Here is a 23,761-nt window from a genome sequence, read left to right as displayed (position 1 = left end):
AAAAATAGATGCTTAATTTCTTCTCTTGCAGGTTATATTTATCGTGGCATTTAATTTCTTATTAAACTATAAACTACATCAGTAATGTTTTTTATTACAGAAAGTAATTTTACTGAGTTATATGAGAAAGAGAATCAGAATTATTCAAAGGGATACTGTGTTCTGATTGCTATATCTGAAAACAGTTTGCTTTAAACAGGTGTATTCAAGTAGCCCACTAGCCATAACTACAAATATCACATTTTTAGAAAATACAAACTTACCAGCACCTTGAGGAAAGCCCAAGGGTTGGGCAAATCCAGCAGCCCCTGGATATGATGGGAATATCGTATTTGGAGTGGCTAGAGAGAGAAGACACATCTAATTTAAAGAGATTTTAAAAGTTTTGGAAAACAGAAGAGGTTTCAAGACTCAGAGTCAGCTGCCAGTGTTGCTATTCTGATTTTGTCTGTCGTTACACATCTTATAAAACATTTGCATTAAAATCTCTCATTGAAATCCATGATTCTATGTTTTACAAAGACAATTTTCAGACACTTTTGAAGGCAAATATTCTGATCAGCCTCAATGTCCCTCTCTAAAATGAAGTTAGGGCAAAACATAAGGTAGACAAGTCTGAATAGGAAAGCACAGCATAGACTAGTATCCAATAAAGTTAATATGTCTGTGGTGTTCAACAGTTTTTATTCACATGATGGACATGCATTCTAGAAATTGCTGGAAGTAAATATAGTCAAAGATGTTTTGCAATGTTAAGATAAAACTATTTCCTTGACATTTCTAAAATGAGTATAAGCTAAACAAGACAAACAACAACAACTGATCTGAGATTCTGAATTTTACTAGCTGCTGAGATGCATAAAGTATATGTATTTTGCTTTTTAAAGAGATGTACTTTCCCAGTTTGCATAACTTCATAAATAATCAGTGGTTTTTATGGTTCCTCTGGAAATCACAACCATGAAACAGATTTGGAATAGCAACATATGGACAGTCCCAGCCTCAAAGATGGCTCAGTGATTTCCACATTAGTATGTGGAGTTAAGTGCTACCCAAGGCAGCAGAAAAACTTGTGTTCTAAGAGGCAATTAGGTACAAGCCTGAGTTGTGGATTCTTTCATACGTTAGCAAACACCACATTTTTTCTCTAAAATGGGACATGTATAATCAAGAAATACATCCTACAAGCTTGGTAATATGTCTGTTTTACTACTCAAACCTCCACCATTGACTAAAATACAGCCACATTCACTAGTGAATGGTCCTTGATACAATGTATGATACAATACCATAAGTATCCATTATGAATTACAAAAGCGACAAATGGAACAAACACCAAAGATCAAGTATTCATGAATATTGCATCACATTACACCTACTCTTATCTGTGGCAACAAAGTGTCTTTCATACAAACAACCGAATACATTTATCACACCAAAGCAAGTAATTTTGTTCTTGAAATACATGTACTGGTGCATTATCCTGACAAGTTCTGGCAACACAGTTATTAATCACTTATTCACAACCTAAAAATGGTAATGGAACATTAACAAAGAAATAGATAAACAGCTTTTATTCTGCCAAATAAGACTTGCATGTTGCACACTGATACCAAAATCAGGCATGTAAAAATTGTCAAACTGAACTAATGCTGAAAGATCTGGAATTCTTTGTGGCCTTTTTTTTTTTCTTTAATGTGTAAAATCATTTGCTTCATGGCTAGTAGCTAGCTTTCAAAGCAAGCAACTTCATGTATCTGTGCTTATGCTCACTGGGTGAAAGAACTCTTTATGTGCAAAATATTCACAAAATCTGCATTTTTACAGTGTCTTTTCCAACAAAACCAAAATTTAATAGAAAAAAAGAGAGAAACAAGTTTCAAGAGCAGTTCAGTTTTGCTATTAAGACAACTTCAAGTCTAGGAAAAAAAAGTATTATTCTGATAGTTACCTGCTTTATCTTATAATTCTCCATCAAAAATACATCCACTAGTAATAACACAGGAAGTGCAAGTGCTGACATGACTCACAACATCTTTTTCTCATGTTCTGTAACTAAGTCTATCAGAACATGCCAATGACAACATATACATGTTGTCACCACCGACAGAAAGGTTAAGAAGCATGCTTTTCCTCATCTACAGCTATTTTCTTAAAAGAAAAGTATCTATGCAGCTGCTTCACTGTGATTTCACTATAAACACTTTTTGGTACAGACATCAGACTATTCTTCATACAGCACCTCTGTTGTTCTTACTATTATAGCAAATGAAAACTGTAATATAAAAATGAGAAGCTTGGAAGAGTGAAGGGGAGGAAATGGAGCAGCTTTCATGTGTTATCCTACAAAAGCATACAGTTATCTTTGCAAGCTCATCTTTAATCTATTCTAATTTTACTTTCCCCTTCCAATGACATTTCAAATAGTGCAAGTCTAATTAATCAGAATATATTAGACCTGTAACAGCATACTTCTATAATGCTGTATGGCAAATTCTGCCCCCCTCGCTCCACCCCTCAGTATAAAGACAGTTGTACATAAAGTAAAGATCCAAAGCCTGTCTTCAGGGGAGCAGTAAAAACAACCAAGAAAGTAGTAAGAGCACCTCACATTCTTATTCTAATCTAAGCTAACTAACTCAACTGTCCAAAAAATCAAACGAAACCCAGTTTCTGGGTTTCTGCCCTAGCCATCACAGAAAACTAAAGGAAAAAAGGGAATTATTCCCCCACCCTTTCTACTGTGCTAATCAATTGGACAGCACTTAGATACCTATTCAACAGCTAAGGCAGCTCATACCTATGTATTATTGCTAACCATTATCATTAGAGAGAAAGAAAAATAGCTAAAATAGCTCAAATTGCACTGTGAGCACTTCAGGTCATCAGACCAATGTGTTTGGTGATTTGCATTATTCCTAAAGCTAGTTAAATGAGCATGGTAGAGTCATTTAAGCCAAAAGGGCTTCTCCAGTGTCACTTCAAGCAGACACTGTCTCCCTATATGCCATGGAAGTGACTTCTAAAATTCAAGAAAACTTCTAAAATTTTATCTTTCAGAAGGTGACTACAAACATTTATAAATGCGGCATTTTGAATTTTCTTATAGTTTTTCTTTGTTACAGCAGGCAGTTATCCTAAAATATACTCTAATAAGAGCCAACACCCTTAGAACACTTACTTTCAAGCAGCCTTAGGCAACCAATGTTAATTGGTGATGACTTTCACTGACCATACTGATATGCAACATTTATTATATTACCTGTACTAATAATACCATTCCAAATCATTTTACAAATGCAGCTTTTTGACAACACCTTGAGTTTGCCCATGAGCATTCCTCATGTTATAGTTACAGATATTAAGTTATCTTGAGCTGGACTTTCTGCTTTCCATACAAATCTTACTGGACCTAACACACAGAAATGTATGCAAAATGTACCCTTCTAGGAACTTGATATGAAACTAGAGCATAAATGCAACATAAAAATTATTATCTTAGTGTGTATTTATCACTAGAAGTGAAGGTTTCTTACCAAAGGTAGCAGTTAATGATGCATCCAGGGTTCGTTGGCCATCACCAAAAGGAAGATCAATGCGAGTGAAATCTCTGCTTTTGTCATTGTTGTACTTTACTTTTAGGGTATTTAACTTGGAGAAATCAATACGCAGAGTGCAGCACCCAGGATAGATACTGTGGCCATCCAGAGACTGAAGAAAAATAATTACATTTTCAGATTCAAAACACATTGCAGCAGCCACTGTTATAAGTTTATTATTGCAACCTTTCAGTACTTAAGTGGCCTATAAGAAAGATGGGGACAGACCTATTATCAGGGCCTGTTGCGACAGGACAAGTGGGTCAATTTGGATTCGATATGAGAAAGAGGCTTTTTACAATGAAGCTGGTGAAACATGGCATAGGTTGCACAGAGAGGTGATTGATGCTCATTGGACTGGGCTCTGAGAAACCTGATCTAGTTGAAGATGTCCCAGTTTATTGCAGAGGGTTTGGACTAGATGACCTTTAAAGGTCCCTTCCAATCCAAACCATTCCATGATTTTCACCTTGCAATTGTATCCAAATAGTAATTCATCCTCTGTTTTTAAAGTCACTGATGGTTTTAAACACCAAGTAGACAATTACGCTGCTACTATCCTTACCTAAACATCCTGTATACAGTTCCAGTGTAGTCCACTAGTTAGTAAGTATTACATCATTTCGTGCCAATTGGACAAAACAGAGCTTCAAGCATGACATGACTTTCTGTGTTTCTGATCTCACTTGTCTCCCACTCAACACACAATATCAGGTGCTAGTACCAATACTAATTTGGAAATTCTTACTGCATGGAACTGACCCCTACATAAGCGGGTGAAGGGTCTGGAGCATCCTGTGAGGACCTGCTGAAGGAGCTGGGGTTGTTTAGCCTGGAGAAAAGGTGGCTCGGGGGGGACCTTATTGTTCTCTACAACTTGAAAGGAGACTGTAGTGAAGTGGGGGTTGCTCTCTTCTCCCATGTAACAAGTGACAGGACAGAAGAAATGGTTTCAAGTTTTGTGAGGTGAAGTTTAGATTGGATATTAGGAAAAATTTCTTCATCAGAAGGGTTACCAAGCATTGGAACAGGCTGGAACAGGAAAGTGGTGGAGTCACCGCCCCTGGAGGTATTTAAAAGATGTGGAGATGTGGTGTTTAGGTACACGGTTTAGAGGTGAACTTGGGCAGTGTTGGGTTTATCATTGGACTCAATGACCTCAAGGTTCTTTTTCAATGTAAACCCCTGGAGCTGGGCTTGACTTCAAGTGAAGCAACAGAGCAGATGGATCCTGTGCTGCAGATCGCCCAAAAGAAGGGGTGGGTGATTGTTGTGGCTAACTCCCTGCTGAAGAGGACAGAGGCACTCATCTGCTGACCTGACTGCTGATCTAAAAAGGTGTCATGTGCCAGGAGCTTGAATCACAGATGTAATGCAAAGACTGCTAAGGCTTTTCCACATATCTGACTATTACCTCCTGCTGCCGTTTCACATGAGAACTAAAGACAGCAAGGGTAACTTGGGAATTATCAAATGGGATTTCAAAGTTCCACCTGAAGAACTTCTTTACTGTGTGGGTGACCAAGAACTGGAACAGATTGCCCAGAGAGATTGTAGAGTTTCCTTTCCTGGAGATATTCTAAAGCCATCTGCACATGAATCCTGCACAATGTGCTCTAGGGAACACTGCTTGAGAAGGGAGGTAGGACTAGATAACCTATAGTGGTCTCTTCCAACCTTACCCAACCTGTGAATCCATAAAATCCATTTTCTTATGAGTAGCTATGCTCAGAAAGATCACTGAAGTAGTATTTTCTGCCTATACCAGTCATAAAAGAATCATGATGGATGAAGGGGGAAGAAAACCACTCAAAAGATACTGGTTTGTCAAAATTACTTAAAATAATTTAGACTGAAATTTTAATTTCTGTGAAATCTTTAATTAGGTGTAATTTATTATAAATACTCTTCTTCAAGAAAAGATACTATTGCTAACAACCAGCCTATAAATCCAACTACATTTACTAATTTCCAATATATTCTTAACTTTTGAACATATAGTGAATTTACTTGCTGAACTAAAGTGCAAGTAGAAATACGTAAATATCCTGAACCTTTAATGTTGAAGCTGAGAATAAAGTCAAGTTAAATAACAAAAGTAAGGTAAAAGTTCCATTCTATCTCATCTTTCAGTAATTTTTTTTTAACTGAATCCTAATTACCACTTAATACTTAGAGGAATCTATTCTATATACTTCAATGGAAATTTTCAGATTCTATTTCTCTTTAAAATATGTGGTCACCTCAATATTAGTAAATAAATAAAATCAAAGTGTTTCAGGCTTAACTTCAAGTAAGTGAAGTGTTTTATTTTTGTCTTTATTTTTAACTTCACAGTTCAAGTATTATAACCCAATGATTTTAACAGTGCTGTGCCTTCTGCAAAAGTTCTGAAGTACTCAGCTTTCAACATTTAATTATAAAACTACTCGTCACTGAGGAAACTAATTAACAGTATTTTTTAGAAATTAAAATATTTAGTCATTATAAGAAAACTTTAAGAATAAGTTGTTTACATAAAAAATATATTGAGTATTTTCAAAAAAAAGTATCTGCTGCTATACAAAGTGGAGGAGAATACTGGTGGCACCTCTGGGGCAACATGTTTAGGAAAGGCTAAAAAACCAGTGTGCGACAGCTGAGACGTGAGATGCGAGAAACAAGTGAGAGAACCATCCCTGTAGACACCACGGTCAGAGAAGGAGGGGGAGGAGGAGGAGGAGCAGAGATTCCCCTGGAGACCATGGTGAGGCAGGCTGACCCCCTGCAGCCCATGGACACCCACAGTGGAACAGATATCCATCCCACTTACAACCTGTGGGATGGTGTATCAGGCTGTTCTGCCTAAGTGAGGATAACCAGCTTGAACTTTACCCTACTTGCAGAAGTTATCAGTAGTGGATGGAAAAGGAGGTCATGCTGCTTATGGTGTTGAAGGATGCTGAGACCAGCCTGAGTCATCAATTCCAAAGTTAAACATTCTGAGGAAGAACAATGTTCCCTGACAGAAATTGGCACCAGTGAGGATGTGGTGTACAAAGTACCTGATAAAGGAACAAACAACTGATCCTACTGATAACCTATCTAAAGCTGCTGAGTTGACACAGTTGGCTTGGAGACATCTGACTGACAGTCAATGACTCTGTACTATAAAAGCCCAGTCCCACTTTTTAACAGCAGGGTCTCCTAACACACCCCTTCTAGAAGTACGTGTGTAGATTCCTCTCTTGGGTGTGGATGCCCCTCAAGGTTACTCTCGGAGGCTAAGCAAGATATTAGCCCACAGCCATTGCTACTGAGTAATTTTTTTTGCTAGCTTTAATATCATTGCTTCAATATTGTTTCAATAAATACTGCACTGTAGTATTAGTTTTATCTATACTATGTGCTAAATAATTCTGACTAATGTTTTTTAGTCTAATTATTATCATCCAGTTAAATAAATAATTTACCTTATTAATATAAATATATTTGTTTTGACATCCTTAATCCAGTGGGACAGAGTTGTATAAAGGCTCAATTACACCTACATAATTCCTTTAAACATAAACTATTAACTAAGTCTGAGGCTAAGATTGGATCCAGCTGCACTTGGACTCCTCTCTGAGGAGTTTAGAAAGCAAGTGGGTCCTTTCTGCACTTTGTGACACAACAGGAGGGTCTCCCCAGTAAACCTTGTCCAATGCTTCCATTCTGCCCATGACAGAAGGGCCCACACAGGAGTAGTTAGGGAAGGACTGTATCCTGGCAGAACCACCCAAGCTGGCAAAAGGAACAGTGTGAGGAGGAAGGAGCAGCAGAGACAAAGTGTTATGGAACGACCACAGTCCCCATTCCCTATCCCCTGCACTTCTCAGGGGAAGGAGGTAGTGGACTGGGAGGGAAATGGAGCCTGGGAGGAAAGAATGAGGGAGTAGGAAAGGTGTTTTTGTTCCTTACTTATCCTAAGTCAAGTCTGTATGCCTATGACAGTAATTGTTGAGCAATCTCCCTGCACTATCTTGACTCACAAGCTTTTTCATTTTTATTTTTCCCCCTGTCCTACTAAAGAAGGGGAGCGAGAGCAGCTTGGTGAGTTCCTGCAGCTAGCCAAAGTTACCCCACCACAGAAAATACACCCGAGTAGGTGAGCTTTCCTTCATCAGTGAGAACATGCATTTTAAAACTCAGCAAACAGTTTGTTTGAAATTAAGAATTACAAGATGAAAACACTGATTGTTGTAAATTTCTCACTGAAATTCAAGCAAGTAAAACATGTAATATTCATTTAATTTCTGGGCATTTAACTACACTCTCTTCATTGAACCTTATTGAAACTATTCCATTCTGTTTGAAAGGTAAACCTTTTCGGTCAACTACAGCTACTGTCACTCATCACTACTGACAGTTCTGAGTTTTGTTTTGGTAGACTGGAGAGATAGGCAGAGCAAAACCCTCTGAAATTCAGCAAAGGCAAATGCAGGATTCTGCATCTGGGGAGGAATAACCCCAGGCACCAGCACAGGATGGGGGTCGACCTGCTGTGAAGAAGCTCTGTGGAGGACGTGGGGATACTGGTGGACAACAAAGTGCTCATGAGCCAGCAGTGTGTCCTTGCGGCCAAGCAGGCCAATGGTATCCTGGGATGCATTAGGAAGAGCATTCCAGCAGGAAGAGGGAGATAATCTGGCTCCTCTGCTCAGCCCTGGTGAAGCCTCAACTGGAGTGCTGTGTCCAGTTCTGGACTCCTCAGGACAAGAGAGAAACGGAGCTCCTGGAGCAGGTCCACTGGAAGGCTACAAGGATGAGGGGACTGGAGCATCTCTCTTATGTAGAAAAGCAGAGGGAGCTAGGCCCGTTCAGCCTCCAGAAGACTGAGAGGGGACTTTATCAATGACTTTTGTTTTGGTAGACTCATACACTTAGGTGTGTGCTATATATTTGTTTGCAGTTTGATGATAGAGTGCTGTCCTCTTAACTAATGAGGGATGTCAAAAGTTATTCATGTGCATCAAGAGGGTTAGAATGATGAGAAATCATAAGGTAATGGTCAAGATATCCCCAATGTTCCCCCCTTACCAGAGGGGAGAGGAAACCCCCCCCACAAGCAAACAAACAAACAAAAAAAATCAATTTGAATACAGTGTACTTACCATTTTGGCACAATATGCATTCATTGCATCAGCGTATTGGAGCAACGCTTGGAATTGATTGTTCTTATGGAACATGACAATCTTCAAGACATATCCAAATTTAGAGAAAATCTGTTAAGGAAAAAGCATGGACTTTTAGACCCAAAGAATAATTCATGCTCTCTAAAAATTAGCATTTAATATTTCAAATAAATTTCTGAAAAGTATTTCTGTTCTGAGAGCTATACAAAAATTGAGTGAACTCAGAATTTTGTTGCGGGTAAAAAAAATATTTTAAAAAAAGGCTACAAGAGATGGGAAAGAAGGATAAAATTTCCTAAAAGATTTAGCAATAACTGATCAACTAAGAGCAGGGAAGGAGAGCCTAAACAGGCATTTGTCCAATGTCTGCAGAGAAACTGTGGATAATGAATCAGAGTTGAGGTTTGACAAATGAACTTTCCCAAGTCGTAGAATCATAGAATATGCTGGAGTTGGAATGGACCCACAAGGATAATTGAGTCCAACTCATGTTTCTACGCAGGACTCCCCAACGATCACACCCTGTGCCTGACAACATTGCTCAAATGCTTCACCCATTGAGTAACATGGTTATCCAGCTGTGTGCTAGACATTTTGTTCCAGAAGTATCCTGTGAGAGACAGTACCAAAAACTCTGCTGAGGTCCAAAAAAATTACATCAGCTGGCTTTCCCTGATCAATCAGGTGGTTTACCTTGTTGTAGAAGGAAATCAGGTTTGATAAGCAGGACTTCCCTCTCACAAAGCCATGCTGGCTGTGACCAGTGACTGCGCTGTCCTCCTCAATACCTCCCACAATAATATTTTCCATGAGTTCACCAGGCACTGAAGTGAGACTGACAGGCCTGTCATTTCCAGGGTCGTCTTTTTTGCCCTTCTTGAAAAATCGAGACAACATTTGCCAGCTTCCAGTCAGCTGTGACCTCTCTGGATTCCCAAGACAGCTCAAAAAATCACTGAGAGAGGTTTTGTGATGACATCAACCAGTTCTTTGAGAATTCTGGGATGAATCCCATCAGGCCCCATAGATTTGTAGGGATCCAGCTGGAGCAGCAGATCCCACACAATTTCAGGGTCAGCTGGGAGTTATTCTCACAGTTGTGGTCCTCCAGCTCAGGGCACTGAGACCCTCTTGGTCCATCATCCATGTTGAAGAGAGAGGCAAAGAAAGTATTAAACACCTCTGCCTTGTCTCTGTCCCTGTTTCTGTGGGGACCATCCTCATCCTGTCTCATCCCACCAGGTTTCCCTTATGTCAATGATGTCAAGTCTCTGGGACTGGGCCAAAGCTTCAAGCTCCTCTGGTTCGCTCCTCATGCTGCGTGCATTGGTGCAGAAACATTTCAGGTGTGGGACATTGTAGCCAACAGCTCATGAAGCAGATTGACAGATCCCATTAATGCCCATTTCCTGGAGTCTGGCACACCATCCCATTGCTCATCACCAGCAAGTCTGGTGTTTCCCCCTTCCCAGCTAGTTTAAAGCTCTATCAATGAGCCCCACTAGCTCCTGTGCAAGAACTCTTGGGTTTCTTCTTTTTCCCCTCTGAGATAGGTGCATCCCATCAGGTGTCAATAGGCCAGGTGTTGAACAGATCATCCCATGGTCAAAAAATCCAGACTTTTTCAAATTACACCAGAGTGGGAGCCATGCATTGACCTGACAGATCTGCCTATTCCTATCAACATTATTCCTTGTTTCTGGAAGTCAGTTGAGATGGGAACGGCAAACTGCATTTCAAGGTATCCACCTATACATTCTGTACTTCAAACAAATTCAGCAAATTTGTTAGCCAAAAATACAACTTAAATAGGTGATGTGTTTACAAAGATCCATTGTCCAAACTAGAAGACAAAGAGGAAAGGAGCAAGACAAAGACTTAGATTGGAACCAACTCACATACTTTACAATCAAATGGTATTTGATTTATTGCAAATGCAAACATTACAGAAATATTTTGAAGGGATGAAATTAAATATATATACACGCAAAATGAGAGTGTGCACTACATGGAAGTGTCTATACAAAAGCAAAGCCACAAGGAGTGAGGACAAAATTAAAGCTAGGATATATCATTCAAGTACAGAAAAACTATGTCTAAATTAACAGTCAAAGAGGAAAGGTGAGCTTGTGAAATACTAACAGTTTTGTAACAAACTGTTAGAATCAATGCATAGTCAGGAAAGCAGAAACCCCTGAGAAGTATTAAACCTGCAATGGAAAGAAAGACCATACATAAGGATAAATATCTTTTGCCAGCCTAGAATCACGGGTAGAAGACCAATGTCCCAAGCCTTTGTGCCCAGTCTTTCATTTCTCAGAAACAAGATTTTAAAGCTGCGATCATCATTTTGTCATAGGAAATGGAACAGAAACCTTTCCACAGTTATTTAAAATTAGCCATTGATTTCCTGTTCATAAAGCACTTCCTCTCAAGGAAGGCCTAACTGCAGCTTCTCAACATATGCTTTTCCATGTTTATCCAGAAGACTAAATAGATCTTTTTAAGGTAATGAAATTCAATATACTCCTGCTTGGTTTTAAACCTAAATACCCTGTATATATCAATTTTGTTTCTGCACAGATAAAACTGCATATTCTGTTGCTTACGATAAATATTTTAAGGTAAATTGAGGTAAATGAAGGAAATGAAGGAAATGAAGTAAAAATTTCTTGACAAGCAGTTATAACTTACAAAATTAAATTGAAGCTTTGGATGACAGTTTGCCTACTAGTGTTCCATATGATGCTATACTTGATGCAAGTTTTCATTTGTATTAACCTTATCACACTTAAAGCGATGTTAGATTGTAGCTATGAGGCACAAAGTGCTGCTTTAATTAGAGGAGATTGCCCCCTGATAAGAACTGCAAATAAGATCCCTTTTCAAATATTGCTAAATTTTATAGACCTATTGCAAAAGTAGTTCAGTGAGGGTCACTGGGCAATTCAGAGACTGAAAATATCATTCTCCTTTGCTGAAGTAAACTTTAATCATATTAAACTAACATGAATTTCCTCTTTGCTGTTGCACTGTTAAAACTAGCACAGTTCTCATAACCACAGAAGCTTGTTCTCAGGTTATTCTGAGTGCACTAATAATCCCAAGCAGTTGACATAGTATTTGTACAAGTTCAGTAACGAGTGAACAACACTCAAAGAAAGTTTAGATCAGGCAAATTGCTACATCAAAGTGAAAACTACTATACTAGTTAATGAGTATCATGGTGGGGAGAAACAGAGAAAGAGAAAATTCTAAGAGATAAGAAGAAAAATAAAGTGTTGCTAACAATCATCTATTGTTTGAGATCATAGCAGAGCAGGAAAAAAAATCTTCCAGGACTGCAGATTCTTGTAAAATCATCCCAGTTATTTTAAATCACATTCGTTTCAGAAACTCCTACTTGGGGCATGTCTTTTCCTGTAAAAATTTACTAGTAATTACAAAAGCTTTTCAGTACCTGTAAAAACATCAACAAATCTTTTGGGCACAAAGAAGTGGTCTCAAAGTTATTGTTTTTAAACTTAGAGCTCTCAGCAGCATAACCCAAATACCTAGCAGAAGTTACAGTAATGTCTTTCATAGCTGTAGTCTATCACTATTCAGGGCTTTCAGAGGTAGTTAAATGTCATTCTAGTAGTCGATGAACAACCAGAAACATTTGTAAAGCAACTTGCATTTTACATCACTTGCATTGAATTATAGAAGTGCATATAAGCCCCTAAAATATAATGCAAACTACTGATGTTACTCAGTACAAAGAGCGCTAAAATATGGACCCACAAGTTCATAACAATCAGTATTTCACTAGTTCATCATGGGGGCATAAATCAGAAGTAACAGTTCAAGTTCATTGCTGCTTCCACAGAAAGGAAATGAAGTAAAAATGACAACGTGAAAAGCAGGGTACGGAAGCCTTGTTTACTGGAATTTCATCTGTGCAGAACTATTTCAAACCTAGATCTCTAAACTACAAGAAATAATTTTAAAGAGGCAGTCCTCACTCAAAAGATTAAGGATCCACGGGTACTTAAAAAAATAAATTCGTGGATTTACAACAGCAACATTGGAACAGACTGTAATTTATCTTTTTTTTAAGCAATCCTCATTACCTGATACAGCATTTCTAAAGTGATAGGGTAAAAAACATTTTCAACAACGATTCGAAGAACAGAACCTTGACTTGGAAGGTGTCCACCTTCACCATCAAGAGTATTTGTAATAGCCAGGCTTCCATGCTGCACAGCATTCACACCTTGCAATGCAGCCTGGGGTCTCTGAAATTACAACACAGCAGAAAGCATAATTAATTTACATGCAAATTATCATACTGAAACAAAGGTCTCTTAGAAGAAAAGCACATAAAATGCAACTACAGAAAAAGGTAGTTCCTTCATATGATTGTTGATTCAGATCCCACATTAATCAAGGTAAATCATACCTCTTCCTTTCCATGCCCCTCCCTTACAACTGATCAGTGTAATTCACAAAATTACAACTATTTTTTTAGTTAAATTGTTACTACTTTATAATGTCATATAACCACAATTTTGCTTTAATTCAGTAAGGTTTTGACATTCATAGATTTTTCCAGCAATACTGTTGATGACAGTATTGATCACAATATTGTAATAGACTAACAACCAGTCAGTGCCCATAAAACTATTTGCTCTGCTTTTTGAGGATTTCATTCTCTTCAGGAACTGAGATTTGGTGGGGATAAGCTTAAAGGTGTATACCCTGCTCTTCTTTCAGAGTCAAGTTATCAAACACTCCTCCAACTGGAGTTTTTGCCTCTACACTTGTTTTTCATGGCCTTCAAACCTCCTCTGAGTAGAACAACTATGGAGACCATGTTCCTTTCCAAATATAATGTTGTGACTTGAAATCATCTCAGCTATACTGTTTTCTTGAAAGACAGACTAAACAGGGCACATCATTCAGACGTTCCCCAGTTTCAGAAAAAATATAACCCTGCAAAATAATCTGTACTTCAGGCCTGAGCCTAGACACTAGGATAGTAACACAGTGTTCAGCTGCTTTGCTAAGGTATGAGACTCAAATATAAGAATCATAACTGCCCCCTCTCCAATTTTTAAAAGTAGACAATATTTTTTGAGAAGAAAGCAAGTGCTACCCACCAAGTTAAATACTCAGAAAGAGATTCAAGGAGTCTTATTTGCAAATATATGTATGGTTATATTTGGCTGTTACACAAACCACATCCTTAAAAAAAAAGCTTGCTGTTTATTTGTTTTTTGCAGATTAAAAAAATCAATCCAACAATCTTGGATGAGGAAACAGCCAAATAACATTTACCAGACTGACAAGCTTACAAGACTTCAGTGTCTTTTGTGTGAGCACAAATTAAACATTATTAATGATTTATGCCCCTATCACTACTTGCAACGTTCTTACAGAAAACAAAATCATGATATACACATTGCAGTATATAACTCAGGTAACTAAGTGGGAGGTCAATTGAAAATCATCCAGGAATCCAAAAATCCAAACAGATTTCAACCATAATATGATGGTTTGTGTGGTCTGATCTTATTGTGCAAAGAGTATTTCCTTGCTTAGAGATTAGGATATAAATCACTCATCTGCATTTTTCAATTCATATTCTTAAGAAATCAATTTTTAGTACTTCAGAACTACAAGGAAGAAATTAATTCTGGTGCTTGGCATGTCTACCAGGCTTCTTTCCAGCTGGTTAGCCACCAGTGTAAAGTGGTACCTGAGGTTACTCTTCAGGTGCAGGAGCTGGCATTTCCCTTTCTTGAACTTAATGAGGTTCCTCCTGCCAGTTCATTTCTCCAGCTTTTCAAGATCCTTCTGAATGACAGTACAACCATTCCATGTGTCAACTACTCCTCCTAGGTCTGTGTTGTCAGCAAACTTGCTTAGCATGTTCCCCATCCCATCATTCAAGGGATTAATGAAGATGCTAAACAGTACTGGACAAAGTATCAACCCCTAGGGCACTCTACTAGTGACTCAACCTCAACTAAACTTCATGCTACTTCAGAACCATTTTAGCCTTTTAAATCACCTCACAATCTACTTAACAAGACTGCATTTAATCAGTTTATCTATTGGGATGTTATTGGAAACAACACTGAAATTCTTGCCAAAGTCAAGATAAACAATATCCACTGCTCTCCTCTCATCCACCAAACCTGTCATCTCACCATAGAAAACCATCACATTTGTCAGGCTTTACATCCTTTTGAAAAACCCATGCTGACTTTTCCTAACCCCTTTCTTCTCCTTAGAAGATTTGGACATGGTTTCCAGGATGAGTTGCTTCATTCTCTTCCTAAGGACTGAAGTAAGGCTGATCAGCCAGTGGTTCCCTGGTTCTTCCTTGTTGTCCTTCGTTAAGATAGGAGAGATATTTTCTTTTTTCCTAGTCCTCTGGAACCTCTTTCAACTTCTATGACATTACAAGACTGTAAGAGTGGCATTGCAATGACATTGACAAGCTCCATCAGCACTCACAACTGTATCTCATTAGGATCAAAGACTTTTTGCTTATCCAATTCATTTAAATGTTCCCTAGTCAGATTCTTCTCTATTTCTTTCATCAAGACTTTCCTACTGTTCTCACTTGCTTGGTACTCAGTGGTAAGTCTTAACCACTAAAGGCTGAAGAGATGGCATCCAGAACTTCAGACTTTTCCATGTCCTTGGGTCACCAGAGTCCCTACCCCCATTCAGCAGCAGGCCCACATATTCAAAAAAAAAAAAAAAAATCTTATTTCTACTGCTGATACACTTTGAGGAGCCATACTTGCTGCTTTTCACACCACTCACCAGAGACAACTCCATGTGATCTTTGACTTTCCTAACCACAACCCTGCATGCTCACATAATGTTCTATAATTCTCCTGGGGCACCTGTCCATGATTCTAACTTTTCTATACCTTTCTTTCATGTTTAAGTTCAATCAGGAGCATCTTGTTCATCCAGGCAGCCTTCCTGCCACCCTCACTTTGTTTCTTGCTCATCAGGAGCAAGCTTTGAGCTTGAGCTCCTCCACAGTAATTTTACAGATATTGAGAAGTCTCTGTCTGAAAGAAGTTACTGCTTAAATGAAAAGACAGGCATTATATATATCAGAACTTGACTACTGATGTGAAAAGTAGTCTATTCACTAATGTTGTGGTTCAACCCTGGTAGGCAGTGAAGCGCCACAGCTGCTCAGCCACCTTCCCCCAGCAGGATGGGGAAGAGAATTGGAAGAGTGAAAGGGAGAAAACCGATGGGCTGGGTTACAGACAGTTGAACAGGCAAAGCAAGAGTTGCACGTGTAAGCAAAGCAAAATAAGGAACTCCTTTACTATTTCCCATTGGCAGAAAGGTGTTCAGACATTTCCAGGAAAATACAGCCTCATTGAACGTAACAATTACTCAGAAAGAAGAAGGCCACAACTTGGAGCATCCTCCCTTCCTCATCTTTCCCCCAGCTTTCTATGCTGAGCACAACATCATATGCTGTGGGATATCCCTTGGGTCAGCTGGGATCAACTGTCCCAGCTGGGTCCTCTCCCAACTTCTTATGCACTCACACTGGCAATGTGAGAAGCCAAAAAGGCCTTGATACTTTCTGTCACAAGCTGCTACAAGGAAAATTAACTCTGTCCTAGCCAAAACCAATACAGCATCCTGTTAAATGGAAATATTATACTTACAGCCTGATTATGTAGATTTTCAGTCTTAAGTTCTTTGTAATTGGAATACTGAATATAAACTGGCCGATTGTGGAGGTGAGGTGTAGCAGGAGTATAGTAGTTCACCATAGAAACAGCAGCTTCTGTAGAAGCCATTTCCAAAAATGCCTGTAACCAATACATAGCTCACTTCAGTGCTGTTTTTGTTTACAGGAGAGAACAAAGCATTGAAACATCATTTTTTCCCAATTCCACTCTCACTAGAAAAAGATCATGTGAAAGTAAAGTACCGGTTTGCTCAGCATTAAAATGCACTTGTGTGTGCATGTTTATGGGATTTTGTGGGTTTTCTTATGAAGTTTTACACTGTAAGTACATTAAGTCATTAAAGAAGAGGTGGAATAAGTATGATATATGGGAAGCAACACCACTAAAAATACCACAATGCTAATGAATTTATTACATTTCTGAATCCAAGCATTGTTACCTAGCTAGCAGATACACATACTGATTGAAAAAGTAGGAACAGGACACTAAACATCTATCAGTTTATGCATCATATTGACCCAGATGGTTCTAGACAATTTTTTGAATGAATGCCTATTATTTTTATGATTTCAGTGTTTATTCATGGTGTGAACTATTCTGTCACATCTAATAGAATTAAAAAGATGTTAAAAAATTAACAGGCATGTTAGTAACTTAGGCAGGCTATTTCAAGACATACATCTACATCAATAGAGACAATATAGTTCTTTATCATCCATATGTTCTTACCTAAAGTGGATATAATGTTTAGCAATATTATTAACAAGTTTCTAGATCATTATTTAATTCAAAGTATTAAGAATTTAAAATAAATTTCATAACATTCTTTCACATTTGAAAATATGAAAATCTTGAACTATCAATGAAATATTTAGACATTGTTGCAATCATTTCAGTCAAACGCAAGACCTAAATATGAACCACATCTTCAACCTTGCCTTTGTAATTGAAACACTGAAAATTACATACCTGACCTTTTCCTTTTAGCATCAAGAAATTGGTTACTTTGCCAAAAGGGAGACCTAATGCAATGACTTCTGCTCCAGTAACATCACTTGGAATTTGACGAATATGAAGGACACGTGAAGGCAAACATTGTGATTTGCCCCCTTTGATTTTTTTCTTCCCATTGTCTAAAATATTTTAGGGAAGGAGACAGACAAGCAAACAAGATAAACTTATTGCACAGTGTAGACACCAAAACAAAAAAAAAAAAAAAAAACAAACTGCTGTCTCAGCACTGACATTGACTTAGGTATAGCTCTTTGAATCTTAAGAAAAGACAGTTCATATATAACCACAGTAAGAAGACTTCATAAACGATTCCAAATATCAACTGCAATGGGAAGGTGTGTTGTGTTTGTTTGGCTTTGGTTTGGGCTTGTTTATTTTCCTGTGGTTTAGCTTTGTGTTTTGAGGGTTTTTTTAAATTCTTACAGACACAGAGGCCAATAACTTCTTCCCAAATGCCCACATAAGGTATTTACAAAGTGTTAGTTGCACAGTAGACAGGTAAGTCAAAACTGAGATGTAATATATTAAATTTTTTTAATCACTAACTTATCTTCCTGTGGCTGAAGTGTAAACTCAAAGGGTCTTTATTTATTTATTTTCTTAAAGAAAATGTGCTGTTCCATATGATTTTAAGTTTTGAAAAGTCTTTGGAAAGGATGCACAGCATGGATTCCATACGAACTCTGAAGTTTTCTACTTTGGTAAACTGTCTTTTTTTTTTTTAAAACATGTGCCTATTTGGATCCTGTAACAGCTAAGTGACCAATGATTACTTTTCAAGGAGATGACTCAGAGTTCTTGAGAGCACTTTTACACAGAACATCACATCTGGAACAGGCATATTTTTCTAGAAGCAGTTGTAACGAAGGCAAGAGAGACAGTCTTAACACCTAATGTCTTGCATTTAGCCTTCCAATGAGAACAACAAAAGATGAGGAAGAAATATTTGTATGAGCTTTACAAGAAACTTCAGATTTTGCTGTCTGTTTTGAGTACAGTCTAAGGTTCAAAAGTGGTTTAAACAAGTCATTCTGTATTACAGAGGGTTCTTTTATTAGTGGAAGACTCTAAAACTCCAAGTTAGATGATCTAAGCCCCAACCATGGCACAGTCATAAGCCAAGTTAACAATTCCCCCACCTGCAAAACAGAAAAGTCAATTATGCATTGATTTTTCTATCAAGAAATTTTATATGGCTTCATGTGCTCTATATGCATTCTGAAAATTGTGAATATCTGGTACACTTGTTGGGATGAGACTGAAACAAACATGAACATATTAAACTCTTACCAGTACCAAGCCATGACAGGATATATTACTATTAAAGCCTAACAATCCATTCTATGTTTTACTTTTCAGGTTCAAAATGGACAAGATATCCTTGACTTTACTAAGTTACTTGACGTAAAGTTAACTTATGCAGCCATTGGCCATTAATACTTCAAGACCACCTATGCTGGAAGTACCACTAAAGGAAGCAGTTCCTAGCTTTCTCTCAGTTTCTTGTCTGATCTAAAACTGTAGGTAGACATGTACATTTGCCGCATCTTTCTCAACACATGAAGAGGGCAGAGCACAAGTTTCTTCGCATGGTAGTATAGTTTAACATGTCTGAAGAAACACGTGGCTGTGGTTTCACAGTGAGCCATCACATAGCTTTAATGAACCCAGTTTCCTTACCCTGCATCTGCCTATCCAACTTCCCACCACTTTCCCAATAAAACCCCATTCTGCTGGTTTTGCACTACATATCTGAACAATAATCTGTGCCAAATCTAGAAAACATCTGATCAGGAGAAAAAAAGTAGTATTTTTTTACTGCTTTCCTTGCAAAAACATTACCATCCATCTGAACCCATGGAGAGATTGCCTGGGGACAAGAACTGGCAGAAAACATCCGAAACCAGATCACAGGACTGTCTGTGCTGCTCCTCAAAAAGTTCCAGAGGTAGTGTAGAAAGCAAGAACAAGAACACCAAGGGGAATCAGCTGAATTTTTTATCATGAATCCACATAATGTTCCTTACGTTCCACCAAACTCAGATGGGTGTCTTTGTAATCCTGACAGCATTGAAATACTTCAAAACAAATTCCTTTCAAGCATTCAACTACAGGAAAATTGAATAGGCATTTGACAGTCTGTATAGAAGGTATTTGATTGATCATGATTATAGAAAACAGATTTTTTTTTTTTTGTGCATTTCAACTGATCATTTTTGGAGCTCCTCAATACTGTCATGGAATAGGGTAGGCTCACATGCCAGTACTGTTGGGAGTCATATTACAGTTCAGTCATGCTTATGGTGACAATAAAGAATAAAAAAAAAAAAAAAAAAAAAAAAAAAGAAAAAGGCAGAGGAAACACACACTGTTGAAGAACTGTGATATTTTTTTACGTATACCTGTAGTTGGAGTAGAATTGCTCATGGTAAACGATCTGTTACTGACACCAGAAGAAGTTCGTCAGGACCACACTAAGAAATAAAAGACAAGATTACCAGTAAAAGCTGTTACAGAGAAACAGAGAAAACTTAATATAAAAGTTAAATTACTCCTGTAATTTAACCTTCCCAAGAACACCTCCCTTCTATACACTGAGAACTTATTTTTCAGGGAAAACTTTTCCCCATCTCAAGAAGTAAGTTCAGCTGTTACACTTCTTACTTACATTTATCCCACTACAGTTTATATTTTAAAATTTCAAGAATAATGCTTAAGAGTGCTTATGAAAAAAATGAGCTGGCTGCAGGCTCCGGGTCTGCAATACAGCATTGCTTTCCACATATGAGCAAACAAACAGTCACACAGACGAAGCCAGCATTTGTGTCTGGACACAGGGCAAAACTAATTCGACATATTTAAATATACCTATGGCAGTTAAAAAAAACCCACCACAAACTAATCCTTGTCCTAAGAATTTGATGGTAGGTCATATGTATTTAGAAAAAAATGTACTGAAAAATCAAAGTATGTACTTTGAGAACACTGGCAATTTGAGGTTCTAACTACTAACAGGGAGGATTTTGAGCACTACAGTTTCTCATTTAGCTGTTTGTAAAGCCTGTTTACTCATTAAGACTGCTGTAGAATTCCAGCTAAGCCTCAGCTTCAAAATGCCAACAAGAAACAAGATACCACAACAAGGCAGTTAAGGTTCCTGAAATTTTCACCATACTCTTCTATAAAAGCACTTTAATTAAAAAGTTGAGACTAAGGGAGTGATTCTACAGGATGGAATAAGTTGATGCAAACAACTCCTTACCACTTTGGTGGAAAAAGAGGTTCCCATTGCCCTTGGTCCAGGAGCCCCACCTGCTCATGGGCATGACCTGTTTATCTTGCACCAGCCCCGGTGCCCAAGAGTATTTCCATGAGATGAATCAATTCTCCAACCTGCCAGCACTCTATGCTGAGCTAGATTAGTTAATCAGCTGAAAGAGTGCCAAAATCCACTGCAAAGAAAGAGGAGATGGGACCAAGAATGGCAGCAGCAAGTCGTCATGCTGGCTTGTATTGGCTGCAAAAGTACTGCTCAGGGTACTGGTTTATAAGCTGCCTGTGCTTAAAGGAGCAGTTTGGTTCTTTTCATCCTTGTTAACCATGTGTTCCTGCTGCTTCCCCAGTGTGGGAAGGTCATTCACAACTGAAGGCTGAGAAACCTTTTCAGCCAAATTCAGCTGTGCAGGAAGAAGCACAGGTGTTAGTGTGGGATGGAGGAAAACATGAGTGTGTTCATTCCTCTCTAGCAGCAGTACAGACTTATTATTTTTAAACACGAAACTGCATCTTAACAGTATAGTTAAATGCAACATCTAACTGTTGCAAACAGCAAAGTCATTTTTTCATTAAGAGAACTAAAAAAATACAAATCCCTTATTTTAAGGAAATATCAACAAAATGGTTACTAGATGTCTAATAAATATCACATGGTATTTGCACCGATACTGGGAGGTAATTAACATGCAAGATCAGTATTAATTTTTCACTTATTAGCAGTACTTTGAGCATGCCAGCATCCAGGTACTGCACCAGAAGAGCATATTTTGATTGTAAAATGCATATCCTGCTAATTAAACAAACGCAGATACATCTGCAGATAGAAAGTACTAGAAAATATTAAGAATGATCTTTTATTACACTAGCCCTTCCTTTTACTTACTGGAGGGTAGGAAAAAAACCCCACTACTAATGTAAATCTAGCTGTTGTTTTTTAACTTAGCATTTATTCAACAGAAGAAATATCTGCATTTTTCAAGAAGGCTGTGAAAAAATTTGGTGTTTTAACACATCCAACTCTGGCAGCAGGTGTCTTTTTTGAGCAATTTTTAACTGTTTTGTGATTTCATTATAAACCTCGGCCCCAAATACATCAATTATTATTATTTCGAAAAATAAGTTAACTTCAAGGATTTAACATGTATTCTTACAATTTTATATTTAATTTTATAAATAATGATATTAAAAAAACCACAACAGACGTTTTCAGAAAAAAAAGTATTTTCCAACCTCTTCCACGTTTAACAAACACACAAAGAAGCGCATTTCAGACGGCTGCAGTGCTCCGTGTGACAACTCTCTGTACAACTGGCCTGTATCCATACAACTGAAGCTGTAGCTCATTGCAGCACACAAAGAACTGCTCCAGGATGGAGGACTAAACCAGCTTCAATAGCAGAAGGATGGCAGTACAAAATTACAACCTTCAATCATGACATGTGCCTGTACTTGCATTGATTCATCATTCAACCACTATCTCCTAAGACAGCTATCTACATTTTGCCTTTATGCTGACAACCATTAACCTGTTAAAATAATAGCCAAAACATAATGAAACTCTCTCAAACCCTAAGCTCATTCCCTAGTCAACTGTTCTACTTGGTCTAATAAAAGATGGGCAAATCTTTGGTCTTCTTACAACACATTTCAAATGTATAACTGTCTTCATATCTTCACCCTGATACAAGGAGTATTTTAAAGTGAACATTCTTTTAACAATAAAACATTAAATCAATCAAGACACTGTAGAATAATTGGCTGGCACAGGCTTGCTAAGTCTAGAACCCTGATTACAAAACTTAACTTTATTACAACCAGAAGATTTTTGTTAACTTTTTGTTATTGTTTGAATGCTCCATTGAAACACTATTCCAATTTTTACCTTTTGATATAAATATTAAGTTACATACCTACCTATACAATTACAGCACATTTATTTACCATACCACGCCCCTTGGAAGGATGTGGTATAAGGGAACTGGTAGGAACGCCACTGCTTTTGCAGGTGGCCAACCAAACTATTTCTGAAGTACAAGAATATTATAAAGATGCTTTTCGTCATTTCCTTATTTAGCCAGCTGCTTCTTTTGAGAAAGCACACAGGATCACTCTTGAGGAGAAAAGACAGCGCAGGAAGACTCGTGTCTTGCAGAATATACCACCTAAGGAGCCCTTCTGCTGTGCCTTTTGCAACCAGACTTCTCTATCTCATATTGGCCTTTTTAGCCACCAGCGTGCCTATAACAAATGTGGGTAGAGCCCTTCCCAAATCTTCGTTCACGAAGCCTAGCCATGATATTTAGCCAGCAGGATAACTGACAAGCCTTCTCAGTCACTGAAAACAAAAACAACCCAAATGCAAAAACACTATAGAATGCAAAGATAAACTGACACCACAGCAGTTCTGCAAGTTGACATACAAAATGCATGTTTGGGATATTCTGGATTAGTGAAAAAGATTACATATACTTCATCAGTATCTTCACAATGCTTTTCATACAGAATCCACAAAGAAATAACAATTCAAGTTCTTGAAGTCCGTTTGTTCAACCTCCTTCTTCCGCAGTGAAAAATAAAAGTGTTATTTTTAAAATACTTTGTAACATTAAGCATTTAATGTGGTGACAAAGATCTGCTGCTGGTAAAAGGGTTGGCAAGGCCTTAGGTGCTGAAAAAGTCCACACAGGAAGGTAGTGTGCCCTAGATACTATTTTACAAAAATCCTTCTGCAGAGGCTAGAGAGCCCTACCATGCCCCTACTCTGTCTCTGTACACAAGTCTTCCACTGACTACCTCCTAGTTATTCACTCTTAAGTCCAGTTCAGAAAACAGTCTACAAAGCCACCTTGACAAGCACTCCTTTCAGCAGGGATGTGAGTTTACACTGCCGTGGTGCCATCACTACTACTTCAGTTTCCACAACACAGCAGTAGTTAACTTAACCTCAGCGAGCCACTTGGACCAGTCCCCTGCAAGGCTGCACAGGCGAAAATGA

The 23,761-nt window shown here is 38.0% G+C and overlaps 1 protein-coding gene and 1 long non-coding RNA gene across 11 annotated transcripts in view; one reads left to right on the top strand and one right to left on the bottom strand.

Annotated features, from left to right (window-relative positions):
• The window catches only part of PTBP3 (polypyrimidine tract binding protein 3), a 60,550-nt gene that overhangs the window by 26,122 nt on the left and 10,667 nt on the right, over positions 1 to 23,761 (bottom strand). For all 10 annotated transcript variants that reach the window (XR_005566468.1, XR_005566467.1, XR_005566465.1 and 7 more), the window contains exons 3-9: positions 19,893 to 19,964; positions 17,446 to 17,609; positions 16,450 to 16,596; positions 12,865 to 13,029; positions 8,732 to 8,842; positions 3,537 to 3,711; positions 264 to 341 (exon numbers count right to left, since the gene is read on the bottom strand). Coding sequence is in view for 6 of the 10 variants with exons in the window: in XM_027710330.2 (XP_027566131.1) it covers positions 264 to 341; positions 3,537 to 3,711; positions 8,732 to 8,842; positions 12,865 to 13,029; positions 16,450 to 16,596; positions 17,446 to 17,609; positions 19,893 to 19,917 (865 nt within the window). In the remaining 4 variants the exon portion in view is untranslated. The remainder of the gene's footprint in view (positions 1 to 263; positions 342 to 3,536; positions 3,712 to 8,731; positions 8,843 to 12,864; positions 13,030 to 16,449; positions 16,597 to 17,445; positions 17,610 to 19,892; positions 19,965 to 23,761) is intronic.
• Positions 7,382 to 18,951, top strand: LOC113982276. The gene is made up of 3 exons (XR_005566469.1): positions 7,382 to 7,465; positions 7,650 to 7,725; positions 18,850 to 18,951. It is a non-coding gene; the product is annotated as an uncharacterized LOC113982276 (long non-coding RNA).

This window comes from Pipra filicauda, unplaced genomic scaffold (assembly GCF_003945595.2).
Source record: "Pipra filicauda isolate LSUMZ 115617 unplaced genomic scaffold, ASM394559v2 scaffold71_size5581439_pilon, whole genome shotgun sequence".
In the NCBI taxonomy this organism is placed as follows: domain Eukaryota; kingdom Metazoa; phylum Chordata; class Aves; order Passeriformes; family Pipridae; genus Pipra; species Pipra filicauda.
Note: the sequence above shows the minus strand (reverse complement) of the source record. Positions and strands in the feature narration are given on the sequence as shown.